Source organism: Vitis vinifera, chromosome 6 (assembly GCF_030704535.1).
Source record: "Vitis vinifera cultivar Pinot Noir 40024 chromosome 6, ASM3070453v1".
Lineage (NCBI taxonomy): Eukaryota > Viridiplantae > Streptophyta > Magnoliopsida > Vitales > Vitaceae > Vitis > Vitis vinifera.
The window spans coordinates 19,415,795-19,436,579 of record NC_081810.1 but is presented as its reverse complement, the minus strand read 5'-3'; the positions used below and the strand labels follow the sequence as shown (position 1 = coordinate 19,436,579).

The following is a 20,785-nucleotide window of genomic DNA, read 5'->3' as shown; positions in this document are numbered from 1 at the left end:
TTCAGAAGGGATTTTTTTTACTTTTTTTTAGTTGTTTTCACTTGTTTTTTTAAGAATTGTTTTAAAAAATAATTATATAATCATATATAATTGTTAAAAATGAAGAAGTAGACAAAAATTATTTTGAAAATATAATTAAAAATATGTTAAAAATATTTCATCTTTTTAAATAGATTTTTGTTTTATAAAACATTATAAAACAGTTTTTAAAAATTGTTCTTAAAAACTGTTCTTTAGAACCAATTCTAAAATATACTAAATAGGTCTAAATTTTTATTTTTTTATATAAGAGTTCTTATATTTTATATAGAAGTTATTATTTTTAAAAATAAAAATAAGAAGTGTACTTGGAGAGACTTTATTTGTGTGAATAATTGCAAGGTAGTTTTTTTCTTTAAAATCTTAAATGGGTGAAGTTTTATGATTGGATCCATTTTTGGTAGGCCATAAATTTAGCAAGTGTTTTGTGTATCTATTCCTTCCCTCTTACATACTAAAATTTGGAATTGTGCTCTGACAGCATGTTCCATTTTTGGCTTAAGTAAGTAGCATTCCTTTCCAGCATTTTATTTACCAGAAGTGTCATACTAAAGTAGAAGATGACCCATTACATATTTGAGTAGGGGTCATGATAAAAAGATTTTAAAAGAACATTTGAAAAGTGTTTTGAAAAATAATTTTTGAAAATTACTATATATTGTTTTGTAAAATAAAAGTAAGAAATAGTGTTGAAAAATAGTTTTTGAAAACTATTATATATCGTTTTATAAAACAAAAGTATATTTAGAATTTGCAATCTTCTTAATCTATTTTTCATATTTTTAAGTGTTTTTACAAAATAATTTTTGTTTATAATATTTTAATTTCAATTCTTTTATAATTGTTTTTTAAAAGAGTAGTTAGAAAACAAGTGAAAATAACTCAAATGTGTTTATACGGTAAGTCTACTATGATGTTTGTTTTTTCACTTGATTTTAAATAAAACTTTAATGCTTAATAATGTTAAATATTAGATTATTTGCTTTTATAATATTTTATTTCTATTAAGTATTAAAAAATAAAGAAAAACTAATATGTTTTTTTTTATTTATTCAAACTACATATATTAGTTTTTTCTATTTAGTAAAAAGTTTATAATAAATCATGAAAAAAAAGAAAAACAAACAATTTAAATTCTGAAAACAAATTGCTTTTAGCAAAAAACCAAAAAAATAAATACCAGCTACGTATTCCCTAATCTTAAACACAATGTTTGGACATTTCAACTGAATGCCACTGGTGCCCTACATAAATTTTAACTTTTTGCTTAATTGCTAAGGTTAGACAATTCCTACATCATCTTCTTCTGTGCTCTGGGTGAAGATGGGCATTTTTTTGATGCGATAGAGCCAGTTCATTCCTTAGAAAAACATATTTGCATTGCCCTCTTTTTCCTATTTACATCATCAAAACCATTGGTGGGGTTTGGACTTGAAAGCCCTCCTGCTGTATATATGATTAGCCCTCTTTGGGATAGGATTTAATTTCTACTTTTACCGATCCAACAAGTAGGAGGAGAAGTAATTAATTATTACCAAAGATAAAAATAATTATGATATTTTAAAATATTTTAATAAAATAAAGACCTGCCTTTTTCTTAAATCTATTTTATTTGTTTTAACTCTTTTATATAAAAATTAAATCATTTTAATTAATTCTAAGTATATTTAATTTTTTTTATCTTCTAATATATTAAATATAAGAAAACCATTGATTTATTTTCTTTCTTTAATAACCATTTGGAACCAAACATTTTTTTAGAGCTATCTTTTTTGGTTGGCCAAATGTCATAAGAAAAGAAAGAAAGCCATTAATGAATAAATACAAATTGTTATTATCATATAACACGATGGAATAACTCTTAAAAATGTTTAGTTTTGAATAACCAAGAAAACTTTTATGATTAAGGTATTAGGACTCTTCATGAAGATTCAAACCTTGAATTGCTGATCGTTTCATAACAATCAATATCGGGTAAATTCAGAATGTCATCCATTGTAAGATTCAAATCGAGGACCATATGTCATTTACTGGGACCACACTTTTAAGCATTCACCTCAACTAATGAAATTGCCTTGATGATGAAAATAGCTTTTAGAAATAATTACCTCCTCCCTTTTAATCATATGTAATTTTTTTAATTATAAAAGAAACTATTTATCACCTTTCCAAGTTAATATTTTCTTATAACAAGGAATATACTCTACCCATCATCCTTTTCACCCTTCATCATGCTATCATTGTTCCAATTTAAAATATGTATGTATTAAAAAAGTAATATAAAAAAAAGTCAAATAGATATGATAGCTTTTAAAGTTTCTTCTCAATTACAACTACATATGTCATGGTTAAAAATTTTAATCATTTCATAATTTCAATTATACCATTTTTTAAATATTCATTTAACTCTACTTTTCTATTTTGTCTTTTAGGTCAAATAGATGTGATAGGTTTCAAAGTTTCTTCTCAACTACAAGTCTACAGCCACATATGTCATGGTTTGATAATTTGATCATTTCTTAATTTCAATTATATTTTTTTCATTTAACTTTACTTTTTCTATTGTCTTTTATGTTTTATTTACTATATATTAAGACTAATTTTATTATTATTATTAAATATTAATACAACTATTAATATATTAATTATTCATGCTATTAGTATTATAAACTATTCATGTTATTAATAATATTATTATTTTTGATATCATATCTATTATTGTTGATGTTATTATTGATATTTTTAATAATATATTCACATTATTATTATGCCACAAAAAAGCCTATAAATATATTTGTTTTTATGATTACCATTAGCATCATTATTCTTATTATTAATATTATAAAAGTATCATTATTCCTATTTTCATTATTATGATGTCATTTACTACAACTAATCCTATAAGACATTTTTTAAAAAAAAAAATTCAAAAAGCTTATAAGTTTCCTTATAAAAATAATCTATAATAGTAATTCACGAAATGTATAATGCTAATGCATTGATAATGTATATTAATAGAAAATTGAAGGTATGGATAGACAAAAATATATTAATCTTATAATATTAATGCATTAAAAATATAATACATTATGATATAATTTAATTTTTTTTAAACAAGTTGGATACTCATCATATACTCTTTAGCATTCTATTCACGATAAATTAAACTAAGAAGATTTGATCGTGTTTGTTTTTTTAGCTTATCGATGATAAATTCATTTTAATTACATTGGTAGTATATATATATATATTGAGCTTTTTTTATTCAATAAAAAAAAAGAAAAAGAAAAAAAAGGTTAGAATTACCAGATGAAATTGGATCATACTTGGGAAATGTCAAATTGCAACGGCAGAGTGTACATAGGATACAGAGAAGGATGGAAGGGGCCCTCTCTATTAAATTCCAATGGAATCAACTTCGACACCCACTTTTTCACAGAAGCAGCCGAGGCCCCCCTCACGCTTTATAAAATTGGAAGATTTGTGACTCACGAGACCCGCAAGCAGAATTCTCTCTTTTTCTCGTTCTCCATTCTCCACAAGCTCTCTTGTTCATCCTACATCCATTTAAATCAGTATGTCTGCCTCTTGCCGCCGGCTAACCGCCGGCGTTCGTGTTCCAATGGTTGCCAGGCAGGTTCTGGGAGCCAGCGAGATTTCGAGGCTTTGTGGAGTTCGAATGAACCGGCGGAAGGGGATCGTTTTGAGGGGGAGGCGGCTGGTGGTGGCGGAGGCGGAGGCTATGGGAAGAGGAGGAGTGCGGGTGAGATCGGATGGGGGAGGTGAGGAGAGGGTGGAGAAGTGGTCGTACGGGTCGGAGGATCGGCGGAGGGGCGATTTGGTGGTGGTGGAGGAAAAGGAGGATGTTGGCTGCGCTGGTGGCGGTTGTGAGGGTGATCGGAGGATGAAAGTGGTTATCGCAGCGGCGTTTACGGTGGTGCTGGGCGTAGGGAATCGAGTGCTGTACAAGCTGGCCTTGGTTCCTCTCAAACATTACCCATTCTTCCTCGCTCAGCTTGCCACTGTCGGGTACTTCTCTCTTTGTTTTCCCTTTTCCATTACATTACTGATTCCTCTTCATATTCTATGAACTATTTCTTCCAAAGATTCAAACAACCATCATTTTAGGTTATTTCAGTGATTTTTTTTTTGGTGTCAAATCCAAATTGGGGATGAACGAACATGTTTTAAGCATTTCATCCTATTTTTCGAACTTTTGTTAATTTTGTTGGGTTCAAATTTGGCTGCACGCACAGAGCCAAGTTTGAGAAAGGGACGCTATCGTCTTTTCATTGAATGAGTGCCCCATAAATGAAAACATAGGGCGCCCGAATCACTACCTCGTCTGTTATTTTATTCCCGCCTCTACTAACTACCCGCTCTTTTTCAGCAGAATGCCCATCCGTTTTAATGCAATTCAAAAGTGGTCCCTTTCAGTCATTCACATGTTTTCTTCCCTTGTTTTCAGACTGTTAACTGCACCTTAACTCTGAGAAAATTTATCGACAAAACGGTAAGGTATCAAAAGGGGCACCCATCGAATTCCCCATCTCAATGTATGATGGAATCTATACTATTCGATGAGAATAGAAACCGATAGAATTAAGATATAAGGATACAGACGAATTGAGCTGGGTTTAAAGTGATGGGTCTTAAAAAGGTCCGTATAACAGAATCACTAAGGGCGTGCCCTTTCGACAAAAACTATTTACGAAAAAAGAAAAGTCTTTCATTACTGTAGCAGGAGCTTTTTATTAATGATTATATATAGATTACTTGTACAACTTGAAGTCACTTTCCTTGCTGATCAACATGAATTCACTTCATTACCCAAATGGGTTGGTGTGGAATGCTATTCAGCCCATCAATCACATTCAATTAATTGATTTTTTTTTTTTTGAAGGTTATTTCTATTTTTAATTTATTTTATATGAGTTGATGAGTTAAGGGTGACCTGAATTATCTCTAGGATTTCTCTTGTGGGTTGAACATCTCATTTTCTCAAGGTCTTGTTGTTTGTAAGTGGCTCGGACTTTGATGGTATGTTTATCAACTCTCTAATATAGTATATGAACACATAAAAAATTTAAATTTAATATTTAAAAAACTGAGTCCAGTTAAATGAACTCTTATTATTCTAAACTTTTCCTGCAGAGATTCTCTTTTTCTTTCTCCTTTAAAGTTTTTTTTTATTCATGCTAGAGGATTATGTATTATTATGGTGGTGAAAGACATTGTGCTCCCTCCTCCTCTATGCTACGAAAAAGGGTGGAAAGCACGAATTTTTTAAAATTTAAAGAGAAAAAAGAAAGAGAAGGGAAGGACGCAGCGAATGTGTTTAGTGATTGGTGGGTCCAAGTTGAACAAAGACCGTAGAGGAAAGGTGGCTTTTTAAAGTTACAGTGTAACAGTCAAACACGCTGATCTAGTAATGATTGAATCACCCGCAGGTCTTTTTCATCAAGAGTCTCATGGGGCAAGTGGACGTTTCAGTGGGCACGTGCTCCTAGAATACTTTCTCTGTTACTTTTTCTGTGTGGTTCAGGAGCATCCCTGTGCTTTTTACGTCCTTTTCAATATTCACCTAAATTGCCAAACCCCCCCTCAAGTTTCTCAAATTACACCTATTTAAACTTTTTAAAATATGGTAAACACCCCTAGGATTTTTCACATATATTTTGATACAAAGAGACATACGAAGGTCTTTGTCTAAACGAAGACCTGGGTTCTAGCCTTTTGTCCAAGAGCTTGATAAACCAAAATAATAATAATAATAATAATAATAAATAAAAAATAAAAGAAAAGGTTATATGTTACAAATTTATGGTGATATGTCAAATTTGTGAATTCAATTGACAGTTTAAAAGGGGTGGTGAAGGTGTAGCTAGTGTGCAACAATCAGTTAACAGGCTAGGTTCAAACATGTTGGTGAACACTGAGAAGTACAGCATTCAATCTGAATAGTGGCTTCAAGCTAATTCCATTTATTTATTTTTTCTTTTTTAATTCGTGTTTTACAGATATGTACTTGTGTACTTCTCTATCTTGTCTCTGCGTTACAATGCTGGAATTGTTACAGATGAGATGCTTTCCTTGCCAAAGACTCCCTATGTTGCTGTGGGCCTTTTAGAGGCTCTTGGTGCTGCTACTGGAATGGCAGCTGGAGGTAATGCAATTCTCATTGTTCTGTGATCACTTACCATTGCATTTGCTTCTCAGGCCCATTGTTTTCCAGAGGAAAAGAAACTTGGCTTTGCCATCTTTTTAAACACAATTCTTTATCATCTGCCCTGAAGTGGCCATAAAAGCAGAATATGAATTTGGGTTGCTGATGTGGTAGCACCATGCAATAATTTGATGATGCCATGTACTACCATGTCAGGTTATAAAACAAAGGTGGTGAGATAGATAATAAAACTAGAATCTTCCTTTGTGGAAGCAGATTTTATTATGTTATATCAATTGCTTGTTACATCTGATCAACAAATTTGTTCTTTTTGTGTTTGACCAGTCTTAGGTTAGGGTTTATCATTCTGTCGAATTTTGTTTTCCAACTTCTGGGGGTTTGCATCTTGGTGAAAAGACTACTAAAATAAGAGCGGAACAGTATTTCATATTATTATTCCCTTATTTCAAATTATAAATTAAATTTTTTATTTGATTCTGGCTTTTCATGTATACCTAAACTGAAGCTTCTGTTTGTCCATGTACATTGCATGCTGCATATTAGAAAATACAAATTCATGGTCTGTCATTTATTGAGTTAAACACTAACTTATTGCTGAATCTAGTCTCTACATAGGCTTGTGATACAATTTGAAATGGTTTTGAATATGTTATTTTACTTTTACCTTTTCTTTGTTTAAATAATTGTTGGATCACAGATTTCCATTGCTCCAGATGCATCAAAGATTCAAATATTTATCTTAACTTAGAGCATAGCATTTCATTTCTTGGCATTGCCTAGAGTGATTTACTAGTATTTCACTATGTTCCTTTATGACTTGTTCTGCATATGATCTAACAAAATACTCATGTATTCTATTTGTTGTTCACTTGCCTCTTCCTTGGACCAGCAATTCTTTCTGGAGCATCAATTCCAATTTTATCTCAGGTAAAATAACATTTGTGAATCTTATTCTGCAAAAGCCCTCTTCTGTTACTGCTCTAGTATTGTTCCCTAAGCTATCAGTTCACTAGTCGAAACCATGACCCATTTAGTTGACCCAAACCTTTAAGAAAAATAAAATAGAGAAGAGAAATCGTTGATGTAATTGTAATTTGGAATTGGAGAGTTAATCCTGTCCTCTTACTTCCTTTTCAGAGCTTTCTTGTCTGGCAACTTCTCCTATCAGCTATTTTTCTTGGTAGGAGATACAAAGTCAACCAATTACTTGGATGTTTTCTTGTGGCTATTGGTGTAATAATAACTGTAGCAAGGTAAGCTGCATTGTTTAAACTCATCTTTGAATTACATTTCCAGAAACTCTGTTTCTTTAATGATCATGAAGCCTGAGGATGTGGTGCTTAAGGGATTCATCTTCTGGCGATTAAATTTTAGCTAGGAAGCTGAAAGATCATTAAATGCATTGCCAAGTGTTGTTTCTTCCTGGATTTTGATCCTAATCTTGTAAACTAAAATCAACAATGCTTCTTATTGAAATCTGACATTATTAACTGGTGATTTTGTTATCCTCTTTCAAAGCATTGATAAGAAAATTAGCACATACTGATGTTATCTTTTTTAATTATTATTTTTGTTTTTGTTATCATTTATTTATAATAGGCATTAACTCAATGATCCTCCACAAATTCAAAGGAAGTCTAGAAATCAAACTCAATCAGTTCTTGGATTGAATTGACTCCAACTTGTTAAAGTAACTGTTGAGCAAGATGACTGCCCCCTTTCTCCTGCCATATCATTAACTGCAGAAGTAACTTGTCTTCCCCAGTTGGACAACTACTCAATAGATAATGAGATTCAAGTTGATCCAAACTGGATTTCAAGACCACCTTAATTAAGCTTTCTAGTTGTTAGTCTGCAACATTCAAGATCAATCCTGCATTGTACTATTTAATAATTATCAAATGCATAATTGATTTCTATCATAATTTGAGTACATATAATCGTTTCAGGAAATAACATTTGCATACTGCAAAAAATCAAGTAAAAACAAATGATACATTTTCTCCTCTTATTGACATGTTTAATACAGTTGCCAGCAAAAATTTATTTGTATGTAAGAAAACTATTATGGTTGTTCATCTATATGAAAATAAATCTTGAATTGCATGTCTATGTTTAATTTTGCAGTGGATCTAGTGCTGGTGCTTCATTGAAGGGAGCTGGCATATTTTGGAGTCTTTTGATGATGGTTTCCTTTTTGTTTCAAGCGGCTGATACAGTCTTGAAGGTTGCTAGCATTCTGAAACGGAATCCCTTGTTTTAAGTTTGTATTACTGGTTTCTAACAGGAAACATATCTATCATTTGTAGGAGAGAATTTTCTTGAAGGCTGCTGAGCGATTAAAGGTACATATGCTGGCCGACTGTTAGAATATATCTATTCTAGTCTCACGATTAAGTTTTTTCTCCCCACTTCTTCTGACAAAATAGAAGTTCTGCAAAACTATGTTTTTGGCCTCTTGGACACTACAAAGAACAAATATATAAATAAGTATAAGCATAAATAAAAAATAATAACAACAATTCAATGTTTGCTGCTTTTGAAGTCACAGTTTACATACTTTAAATTGGACTTAGAAGGGAAAAAGGGGTCATGAGGAGACGAGATTACTATCAATATGACAATGACAAATTTAGATCTAGAGTTGAACTCATATTAATACAAAAGGCTGAATTTTACTGCTTTATTGGAATTTGATTTGTATATCCATAGTCAAGCTACCAACTATATTTCTTGAATGCTATGTTGCATGGATTTTATGATGAGTGCATACCTTTGGCTTTGGCAGATACAACAAAATATGGTGTTCAACATGCTTACTGTCTGGGTCCTAGATACACACCAATGCTGAACATGTGTAACCTAGATGAAATAACATGGCTTGCTTGCACTTTGTTGAAGTTGGACAGTCAAATTTGCTGATTTTTTATCCCCTCTATATTTAGAAATTCGGTGATTACATTGCAGGGAGGTTCAGTGGATCTATTTGTTGTAAATTCCTATGGATCTGCTTTCCAAGTAAGTTCTTTGCAGTGAGTTAATGTTTTAGACTCTTTTGTTTATCTTAGCTGTAGTTTACAATTTAAGTTGTTGCCTATTGCAAACCTGAATAAAAAATTTTGAGTGTTTGTATTTCTGTTTTGTGTAGGCATTGTTCATATGCCTTCTCCTGCCCTTCTTATCAAAGTTATGGGGTGTTCCATTTAGTCATCTGCCAAACTACCTTAAAGATGGTGCAGCCTGCTTTCTGAACATCGGTTCTTTGTCCAGTGGTGAGCTATAGTTTATTCATAATCATTTCCTTTTTGTACATCCTCATAGTGAGCAAGAAAGACATTTGCAGACATGCACATGTGCATGCAAATGCCAGTACGCACACGCCTGCACTCACATGCACATGGACACATGTGTGCAGGCATACACATGCACACATAAACAAACACCTGCATACACATCCCTGCATCTACATGCACATGCATCCACATTCACGTGTTTGTTTCTGTATAAACATAAGTGGAAATCTATGTTTAGATGTGTACATCAAATTTGAGGTCCTCACCATGCTTATGCATTATACAGTTATTAGGATTTATAAAGAAGCATTCCTCAGTTGTAGCAATAATGCATCCCATAATGAGTGTGTTTTTATGCCTGATATAAAACTTATTAATATTTTATCAGAATCCTGGTATGAACAGCATGAGTGAGGATTATATTAAAAGTCCTTAAAAGTGATTAGCCTAAAAAGGGACAATAGATATTAGTTTGGATATTAGAAGATTAGGTCTGAGTGCTTGTAATGATGTATTTAAGAAATCATAATATTTTTATATCCCTTTTGAAATTGGTGGTGTTGACCTTCATACTGCAATAATGGGCAGTGCCATTGAAGTGCCAGATAACTTGTATAGGTGGTCTGTGGAAGGTTCCTCCACAGACAAGGCAGGGGTGGATCCACGAATTTTCCTTTTAGAGGATAGGTGAACGTACTAAAATAATATGGGGGCAGGACTTTTGATCATTTTCAACAAAAAGTAAGTGTCAAAAGATTTTTGACCCTGATATATGATATAGGTATCAAAACATGACAATGCCTTCCACTGATTTATTAGTACGGATATAATACATAATCGCACAAGATCATGGTTTCCTACTATTGCAATGACCATATAGCTCTATGTTTACAATCATATATTTTGTCTTACTGCATAGCATACACTAGCATGCACCGACAGACCACACAAATTCCAATGACCTCAAAATTTGTCATCCATGCCAAAGTCCCTGTTGGTAAGTAATTCACAAAATCTTTAATTAGTAAACATCGCTATTTAGGTTGTTTAAGAATTCAATGACTGAGAGCTGTATATATAATTTATAGATAAATTAGAACTCTTGATGGTTAGGTTAAAAGTCAATTCTTGTTAGGTTATGTAACTGAGAAACAGAAGAAAAACGAATAGAATTCCATTTTCATTCAGAATAAGCTCCCTTGTGAAAACCCTCTCAGTTTAAATCTCTCAAGGTCTTAAAAAGGTAGCCTTAAATACTCAGAATGCTATAGTCTCCGTCTGGATTCAGCTTGTCAAATATTGACATATAACTGTTCCCTTATTATGTAAGATAAGATAGAGAAAATATCAGGTTGGAGCATTTTGTGGAGAGACTCCTCATTTTTTTTAGAAGGCTCAGAAAAGAATCAATGGAGGACAACAATATTAAATGCAAAAGAAAAACCCTAGTGACTTCATTTTCATCCTAAAGTGGTACTAGCAGAGAAATTTGAGTGACTGAATATATTGTTTCTAGTAAAGTGTATTGTATCATGTGATAGAATAAAATGATTGACACTTCCATACGAGGCACATACACTTCTAATTTATGAAATAATCTTGTATACCATACACTTCTAATCTATGATAATGCTCCTGTTACAGTCAGTTTTGGTTGTCATGCAGAATACCCAATTAGATTGGATTGCCTAAATTCTGTATGACAGTCTCAAGGGGAGGGATGAAACACCAATCTGATCTAGAAGAATAAACAAAAGACAGTTTTTTTTTTAGTTCTCTTTGTGACAAAGGTCAAAAAGTACCAAACCTCAACCTTGTCTTAAAATTTTTCATATGTCCATATATATTTAAATTCAAAATGTTTATCAATAAATAAAATTTTATAAATATATGAACTTTTTTAGATTTCATTCAAGAAAGTCATGAGAGACAAAATTCTACTTTCCCCTTCTTAGGGGCATGTGACTAATATTTAGTTTCAATGCAGAAAATATTGAGGAGAGAGATTCAAAATTTAGGAGTGGATTTAAAATAAACCTAGATAGAAGGAGTCTATTGATACAGAGAATGATAAATAGATTGAAGAGTGATTTATGAAAAAGTTTGAAGGAATGAACATTATTGCTGTTCATATGACTTGAATATAATACATAGTTACATGAAATTGAACAATACAAGTAAACTTATGGCTTGGTTACTTGAATCACTAATGTCTGAAATTTAAATTAATGCTTTCTAACAAAATATTCAAATCGATATTTACAGTTAAGGCAAGGGACTTACAGAAATAATATGGGGAAGAATTATGGCATACAAGGATAGAGAAATTTTAAGATAGAGATGCTAATGGTTTAGAATTTGATGATATTCAGATTAAGATTTGGAGGTGGATTGGCCATTGGTAGCTATGGTAGTTGATTTAGATCTTCCAACAAAATGCTAAAAGCTAAGAAAATGGTCAAATGTTTTGAGGAGGTTTTGGCACCTTGTATATAGATTAAGAGTCCTTTTAGGAGTGATTTTTAGAGGGTAAAAGAGTATCCTAATACTTGAAAGCACTTTTTTTACAAAAATTAGGCATTTGGCAAAGTTTCAAAATCTAAGTAATCTTGGACTAGCATTTGGCTGGTGGTTCTTCCAAATTTTTTTTTTTTTTTTTGTATATAACACATTACTAAAAACATTGTGAAAATTTTGGTTTACAGCTGATCATTAATTGATTCTTCATAAAAGCATTTTTGATAGAAATATGATAAAAGCACTTTAAGCTAAAAGCTTTTTTATTAGACTCACTCCTGCATTGGCTTTGAATAAAAAGATATTTGACTGTAACTTAGTATCAATTTGGTTGCACAGGTGGCTTTTGGATACACTTCTATTTTTATTTTTAAAAATAGAAATTCTAGGCAAAATATAAGAACTCTAATAGAAAAAGCAAAAATTTACCTTGTATTCTTAAAAACTCTTATTTGAGGAAGTAAAAATTTTTTATTTAAATTTTAAAATATTTTAAAAGTGTTTTTAAGTACACAAGGTATGTACCATCTTTTTTTACAAGAATTTTTACATTTGTATGAGGTATGAGACTTTCTAATTTTACAAACAAAAAATAGGAAATGTATCCAAACATGTGCTGCTTTCCAAATATATCATGCTGTTTTTTTTTCTTGTAACCTTTATGCTGTAGTGATAGGGAGTGAACAATTTAATTACTCTAGGCTTTGTCTGGCTGCAGGATGTGATGGTGCACCGCTACTGCCATTGCTCTTTGTTGTAGTCAACATGGGCTTCAACATATCACTGCTGCATCTCCTCAAGATATCTTCTGCTGTGGTATCTTGCCTTGCATCCACTTTTTCAGGTATGTGATGTATGCTATGTGTGTTTTTGCTGCGACCTCCATGTGAAAGTCAATAATCCTACATGAAGATGAATCTTAACTATTGTATAACACCTGGGGGGGGCGCGTGCACGGTGAATTGTTCTAAAAACAATTTGAGATGGTACCTAATAAATGCTAAACACCTCCTTGATTTTTCAATTGTTTTGATCTTCTTTTTCAATCCTACCAACAAGAAAGCAAAGCACAAACAATAATGGATACACCAACACTCTCCCAACAAAATAGTCAATGCAATTCACATGCAAATGAGTCAACACTCCCCAACCAAGATATATAAGACATTTCATCAACTCAAATTCACATTTTCACTTGTCCACTTACATCAACACCAAAACAAAAGTATTTCATTTTGTTTCAAAGCTTAAATGATTCAATTTCATCTCATAATCTCAATCACTCAATAGAATAAGTTAATGAAAATTGCACAAACTAATATAAACTAATCAAAAGATGAGATAGATTTATAGAGACATTGACGCTAAAATTTTAACGTGGAAAACCTCTGAAGAGATAAAAAAGCCATGGGCCTCTAGCAATCAAAACATCCACTATGAAAAAAATTAATTGAGTACAACGATTTACCCAGTCGAAGCTTTCTATTGTCTTTCGGATCACTTGCCTAGAATCTTCAAACCTTAGCTACCCACTTTCTTCTTCCATAGCATACTTGGAGTCCACACCGAGCTTGATCTCAGCCTCTTCTTGAATCCACACAAGAAAACATTTGGGTTTTACCCAAAATATGATGATTATGAGATTAGGGATGAAATCCACACTGAATCAACTCATTTTAAAAGATATTTACTCACTTAAAAGATGATTTTCAGTCCAAAACCCAAAAAATTTTATTTCAAACCAAACACCCCCAAAATAGGCTAGGAACTTAAAGCTCAAGGGAAGCCACCTAGCTCTCACAGTTGTGTTTCCCTCATCTGGAAATGGGGTTCTATACTAGAGTTTCAAAACCCATCAAATGTCTAAGATTCATTTGGAAAAAAAAAATGAAAATTCTCAAATATGATCAAATTCTGATTGATTAGACAAGATTGAAAAAATCTGGGTACAACATAAACTGTCATCCCTCAGTTTGATCGATAAAAAATCGATCCAAATGTTTTAAACACAAATTTTGACACTCTTAAGCTTCAACTCCATTTTTCAACCAAAGAATGAAGGATGAAAACTTGGTTGACCAATGTGTGATTAATCTTCAGTCATAAACCATTTGGAATGACTAGAGTCCAAGGGAGGATTTGAAGTGATTGAGCTAGGAGAAATGCAATGGGAATTTTAACCCTGACTTGTCAACACACAAATACGCTTACACTACAGAATCATGCCTTGGAATAAAATGGGACCCCGATGTTTTGGCTTACTGGCCATGGAGATGTTCCTCCAAGGTGTAAAATAGGACTCTAGTCAGAGATTTGATTCTCAACAAGCAAGGTTATGCATGTAAATATGCAATTTGGTTGGTTTGTGAGATTGGGTGCTCCGGTTATCAACCTGACAACTGACTCAAATTGAGCCTTAAACAGTCAAACTAATGCTAGATGTAATCCAATTTGATGCTAACTTAAACCACCTAAAGTTTGGATTTTGGGCCATTAGTAGATTAAAAATCACCAGCCACTCTACTGAAGGTGATCTGGATTCATCATCTCTGTTTTTCATCTTCAAGGCCTGGCTAGTGCAAATATGTTGAGCTGATTAAATCATGCTACCAAGATTCTCTATTAGTTCTTTATGAGGATTGAAAAAGAGAACAAGTGAATTACAGAGATATGAATGATGAGCTCCAACATTACCTGTTTGTAATGGAGTATTTAAGGAGCCAGGCTAAATTTTTTCTAGTTTATGAACTATACTCAGCAGTAAAGGCCTAGGCAAAGCTAACTGTACATGATAAGGGTTTTTTTGTGGACACCTTCTCCATCAGGATTTATGTGTAGATTCATTTCTTCTCCCCCATCCCCAATGCCCCTCTATCAGTGTGTTATGGTTATCTTTGTTTCTCCTTATCCTTTCTTCCAATGCCTCACCTCTTCCTAATTCACTTTTTTTCATTTTTCTCTACGCTTAATGTTTATGTGAAGATGTTAACACTAAAAAAGTTGACACTTTTTCTCTTCATAAAATAGTGTGGAATCGAATAAGGTAGTGCCAAAACAAGTGAAATTTTCTTAGCTTCACAAGTAGGAGCATGGACAAAGTTACTCAAACATTAATACAATTTCATCGCTTCACTAGTAAGAGCTTGGACAAAGTTACTCACATTAATGCAATTTCATACCTTCACAAGTAAGAGCTTGGACAAAGTTACTCAAACATTAATGCAATCAAAGATATCCGAGAGTAGGTAGAACGTGTCACATATCTAGGAAAATGCTAGAAAGAATATCTAATCATAATTAGAACAACACAAGAGAGCAACTTGAATCTTAGGTTCATGTTTCAATACTCAATGTACTTAACCAAACCTTTTGGCATCTTCAGCCCTCCTACTAATTACTAACACCTAAAACCTATCCTTGATTTGCTTATATATAAGTTATAACCTAGCACCTTATACATAAGAGTGCAAGCATGAAATCCTCCAATCCAGGCAATATTCTGGAGACGGAAATACGGACTTCTTAGTTTTACCAAAGAGTGTATATTGTAAGTAGTCTAATTCAATCATTTTTCATTGTCAAGGTTATTTCTAGTTACAGATGCTTAGTAATAAAGGTATGACAGATTATTAGCCCCAAGAGAGCAAATCCATAAGGTTTCATTTTGTTAGCTTACTGCTTAATCAAGTTTATCATATTGTGTTTTGATATCAAATGTTTTTTTTTTTCCATGGCAGTGCCAATTGCTGTGTACATGTTCACACTGCCGCTTCCATATCTTGGTGTCGCATCTTCTCTTCCACCAGCTTTTGTGACAGGTGCTATTATCCTTCTGGTGGGCCTAATGATTTATGCATGGACACCGCCGTCAATGGATCTGAACAGTTCTTCCTCACCTTCAATCCACTAGAACATGATCATTCACCATTAGTTAAACTCAGTGAATGGTGTACAGCCGCTCTCTTCAGTAATGGCAAAAATAAGAGGCAGAGAAGTAAAATGGTATTGAAATTGTAATTTTTATTCCATGTATAAATGGCTAATGGGCATCCATAATCATTTATGTGCAAACAGCTTGAAAAGAAAATAACCTTGTAGCTTATATTGGGGAAGGTTTTAGTCAGAGTTGGATCATTCTGTGTAAATGATCGAAGTATTGATGTGCATAGGAGGTGAAAGACATAAAATGGAGAAAGTGAGGTCAAGGAAGATTTAGGGCCCATTTGGCCCTTTTCTAATGCTTGTTTTTAAGTTAAAGAATAAAAATCCATTTTTTAGTATTTTATAAAAATAAGAATGTTTGACAAGTTGATTTTTTTTTAAATAAAAAATATAATACTTGTTTGGATAAGTTGTTTTTAATTTTTTTTTTTTTATGTTTTGATTTTGTAAAAACAATATAAATTCAATTTATATAATATTAATTAGATTTAATTCAAGTTTTATTAAAAATAAAAATAAAAATAATTTTGTAATTACAAATAAATTTAAAAATAAATAGCTTTTAGTAAGACATGAATAATAATATTATAATAAAATGATAAACTATATTATTTTATAAAAAAATATACATTATTTTAGCACATGTTACAAATATAAGGATATTAACATCTTAGTAACTTTTTATTTATTTATTTGTTAAAAATGAATAATAAGAATAATTTAAAAATAAAATTATTAATAATATTTTATTTAAAATGAATAACGAATAAATTTATCCTTTTTAACATTTGAATAAACCAAGTTTTTCATTTCATGTGCACATTTACTACTCAATTACGAACATAATATTATAGAATGTTTTGATTTAATTTACAATTAATTAGATCAACATTTTGAATTTCAAATTATTCTTAAAAATTAAAAGATTCATTCAACAATTTTAATTATTAATTATGACTTGATTTACAAGATATTTATATTAAAAAAATATAGTGATTAAATCATAATATATTAGTCTATTTTTTTGAGTTTCAAATTATTTTAAAAAATAATTAAATCCATTAATAAATACATAGTGAGAACTTTAAAGGCCTATAAAATTGAGGAGAGAGCATCTTGTTTTCATGGAACACAATAGATGATTGTTGATATGTTGGAGGCGAGAAGATATACCATATCGTGGAGAAAACTTATTGTTTTTGCGAAGAAAGCTTCTTGTTTTTGCAAAAGACAACAATTGATTGTCGATGTGATTGGAGACAAAGATACACCAAATGATCAAAAAATCGGTAATCATGGATATATGAATACTTTGATTTTACGGATATATTGGATATATTAGATATTTATCGATGAATATTTTGACACAAAATATCAATGAAGTAAAAATGAATAAAAATTCTAAAAATATTAAGACAAACTCTAAAAAAATTATATAAGAAGAAAAAATAGATATTTTTAAATATATATATATATATATAATAAATTTTATAAGTGTATATTTACTATTAAGTTGCATTATAGATCATTTTAGAATATTATTATGATAACATGTCTAATTTTAAAATATATTTAATATTAAAATTATCATTCATTTTAATTTAAATGTATTCAATGATATCAAATAAATAATAATATATGCATATATTTTTTAATATTTATATTTATTATATTTAATAAATATATAGATTATATAAAAAAAGACCTATTAAGAAAATTATATTTTTATATTTTTGGTAATAAATTAAATCAAATATAAAAATAAATAATTATAATTAATTTATTTAATAATCAAAAAGTAAAAAAAAATTGGTGAAATATTGGTTCAAACACGAAAAAAATAAAAAATAAAAATCCGTGAAATATTAGTAAAATATTCAAAAATATTAGTTGATGGATATATCTTCCCAAATTTTGTATTGGTATTCATAGATATTAGATATATCTGGATATTTTAAACCTTGGATACACCGAATCGCTTCACCTCAAAGGATCTTTTAGAACCATGTATGTTAACTTGTTGCTTCACACGATGTTGGGCTTTCTTTAAATTTCCTTTCAACACCCACATTATGACATTGTGGTTCTTTAACTCTTGGTAATAGTTGTTAGAGTCAATTAGGATAGTAATAAGTCTTTTCTTGATGAACCTTTTCGCTTGCATTGTTTGACAAGACAATGAACCTGAAAGTGCATGGACAAAAATTAGTGGCTTTTCCAAATCTTCATTGCTATCAAATTGTTGATCCTTGATCTCATTTGTCTTTTGCTTTTTTGCTTCCTACTCTTCTTCCAACAAATATATTTGGCACTTTTTACACTGATGACCTAACATGTGATTTTCATCACAATGATAGCATAACCCCTTAACACGTTTGTCATTCAACTCTGAATGCATGATTCTTTAAATTGGGGGTAAGGAATTTTGTGTCTTTGATTTGAATGACTTGCTAGTTGAAGGGGTTGTTTCTATTGCATTTGATTATAGGCCTTTTAGAGCACCGTGTTCTTAGGTTCCTCTTGTAGCAATGCTAAAGCTATGACTTGCATTAGGGTTGTTGGTTTGAACACGTAGACTTCATTGCGGATTTCTAGTTGTAGTCCACCAAAGTTTTTAAAGGCGAAAGCATAAGGTGAGGCGTTTTTGTGTTCGTGATGCGATGCGTTGAGGCGTAAGTTTTTTGAGTATTAAATTATATAATTAATTAATATTTTTAAATATATAAAATAAAATAGCATAAATAAAAACATGAAAACAATTCATTAGAATCATAAAATAAAAAAAAAAACATACTAGTACCCTACTTTCACAAAAAAACCATAACAAAGTCATAAAATAGATTCTAGATTCAACTATACTAATAGTTTCAAACTTTAACAAAAAGCCATAACTAAGTCATGAAATAGAAAATAGAGTCAACCATAATAATAGTTCTAAACTTTTACAAAAAATCCATAACTAAGTCATGAAATAACAACTAGAGTCAATTGTTTCAACTTAAATCCTCATCTCCAAGGTCATCATCATCCTCATCCAATGTATCAATAGTAGGAAAATGTCCACTATCATGTATCCCCATTTCATGTAAATCTTCATCTTCATCAATTGATGTCTAATTCAACTCATTCTCTTTGCCTTTGCCTCCACTTGTACCTAGCATAAAGAATTAATTAAGTGTAAATATTATAAGTTTTTTTATTAAATTTATGACTTCAATTTTTGAGTACTTACTTGGTACTTCATTATGTTTCCTTTTGTACGAATGTGAAGAAACCATGTGATCCGATGATGCTTCAGTCTATTGGGAGTTGGATGACACAGCTCTAATAGCATCAACACTTAATAACTCATTATCTTGAAGCCAACAAAGATCAAGGGGGAGGAGGGGATCTTCTTTCTCCGCAATCCATTCATCATTTGAATCAATCTCCTCTACCAAAATCGGATCAACATTTTGTTTCCTTTGTATACTTCGCTCTCTCAATCTAGTGTTATACCTTACATACACTAGAGCATTCAACCTTTGATGTTCAAGTCTATTTCTTTTTTTTTGTATGGATCAACAAATAATAAAAGAAACAAATTTATGTGTTAAAATGAAATAAGGTTCTCTAACATTGAAATAGAAATATATTATAAAAATTTACAAAAATAGAAGTATTATTGACTTAAATGTGCTCCAATTTCTTTCACATCCTGAAGCACTACAAGTAAGGCTAAGGACTCGAATAGCAAACTTTTGCAACTCCGGTGTTGAACCCCCAAAACGCATCCACCAACTTGTAGGACTTCTTAATGTTCGAGAATCAATTGCAATACAACTCCCAAATTCACCCATTACTTGGTCATATGAGTCCAACTGAATGTCCGCTTTTAAATGTTCTTGATAATCCAACATCCTATCCATGCATTCAAATAATCCCTTCCTCACCTCATCAGCATTAGAGAACTTATCTCCATACCGTAATTGAGGAATAAGATAATAACCCACTGCATGTAAAGGTCGATGAAGTTGCAGAGTCCATCTTGCATCAATTTTTCTCCAGATTAGGCCATATTTTCTCTCCACACCCCAACAATTAAATGCAATCTTCTCCTTAACTGAATCCATCAACTCATAAATATAACCCATGGCTGGTCTTTCCTCTGAATCAACCTCTCTCAAGACACTAACTAATGGAACAGTGGTCTTTATGCAAAAAGCAACACAAGGCCAAAAATTTGGATCAAACAACACTGTACTTCGAGTTTTCACACCTTCTACCTTTTTAGCCCATGTGCTTGAACACCATTTTTCTGAGGAGAACATTGCTATAAGAGCTTGCTTTTTCTTATAAAGACTTTGGAGAGTAAGAAATGTAGTAGCAAATTGTGTAATTGCTGAACGAAGAAGTTCATAATTTTTTGTAAATGTTCTCATCAAGCTAAGAACCCAAGTATGCCCATATATGAGCTTCACTACTTGCCTGAACATTTATCTTTCCAATATCCTCCAATATCAAATCAATACAATGAGCAGCATAAGGAGTCCACCCCAATTTTCTCATTTTTTCCATAAGGCTTATTCCAACATTCACATAATTAGAGGCATTATCAATGATGACTTGCACAACATTCTCCTCTCCAATTTCTTCAACCACCTCATCAAGATATTTGAACATCAATTCCCCATTTTTTATTGTATTAGAAGCATCAATTGATTTCATAAACCAAGTGCCAGCTGGACTATTCACTAAAAAATTGATAAGACACCTACTCTTTCCATCTGTCCAACCATCTGACATAATTGAATATCCATATTGTTTC

The 20,785-nt window shown here is 31.5% G+C and overlaps 1 protein-coding gene across 1 annotated transcript; it reads left to right on the top strand.

Moving 5' to 3' along the window:
• The first annotated feature begins 3,369 nt into the window (after window positions 1-3,369).
• On the top strand, window positions 3,370-16,274 carry LOC100265335 (protein CLT1, chloroplastic). Its single transcript, XM_002276400.5, has 10 exons — window positions 3,370-4,068; window positions 6,060-6,205; window positions 7,116-7,153; window positions 7,364-7,479; window positions 8,354-8,453; window positions 8,536-8,571; window positions 9,194-9,244; window positions 9,375-9,498; window positions 12,755-12,880; window positions 15,774-16,274. Exons 1-10 carry the CDS (start codon window positions 3,617-3,619, stop codon window positions 15,944-15,946), a joined length of 1,362 nt encoding a protein of 453 aa, XP_002276436.2. The 5' UTR covers window positions 3,370-3,616; the 3' UTR covers window positions 15,947-16,274.
• Window positions 16,275-20,785: the final 4,511 nt, after the last annotated feature.

Bases quoted from the DNA above. Each gene is read 5' to 3' on its own strand.
- LOC100265335 (XM_002276400.5), top strand. From the start codon at position 3,617: ATGTCTGCCTCTTGCCGCCGGCTAACCGCCGGCGTTCGTGTTCCAATG. The intron at 6,206-7,115 runs GTAATGCAATTC...TCCTTGGACCAG, and splicing joins TACTGGAATGGCAGCTGGAG to CAATTCTTTCTGGAGCATCA. The intron at 8,572-9,193 runs GTACATATGCTG...ATTACATTGCAG, and splicing joins AGGCTGCTGAGCGATTAAAG to GGAGGTTCAGTGGATCTATT.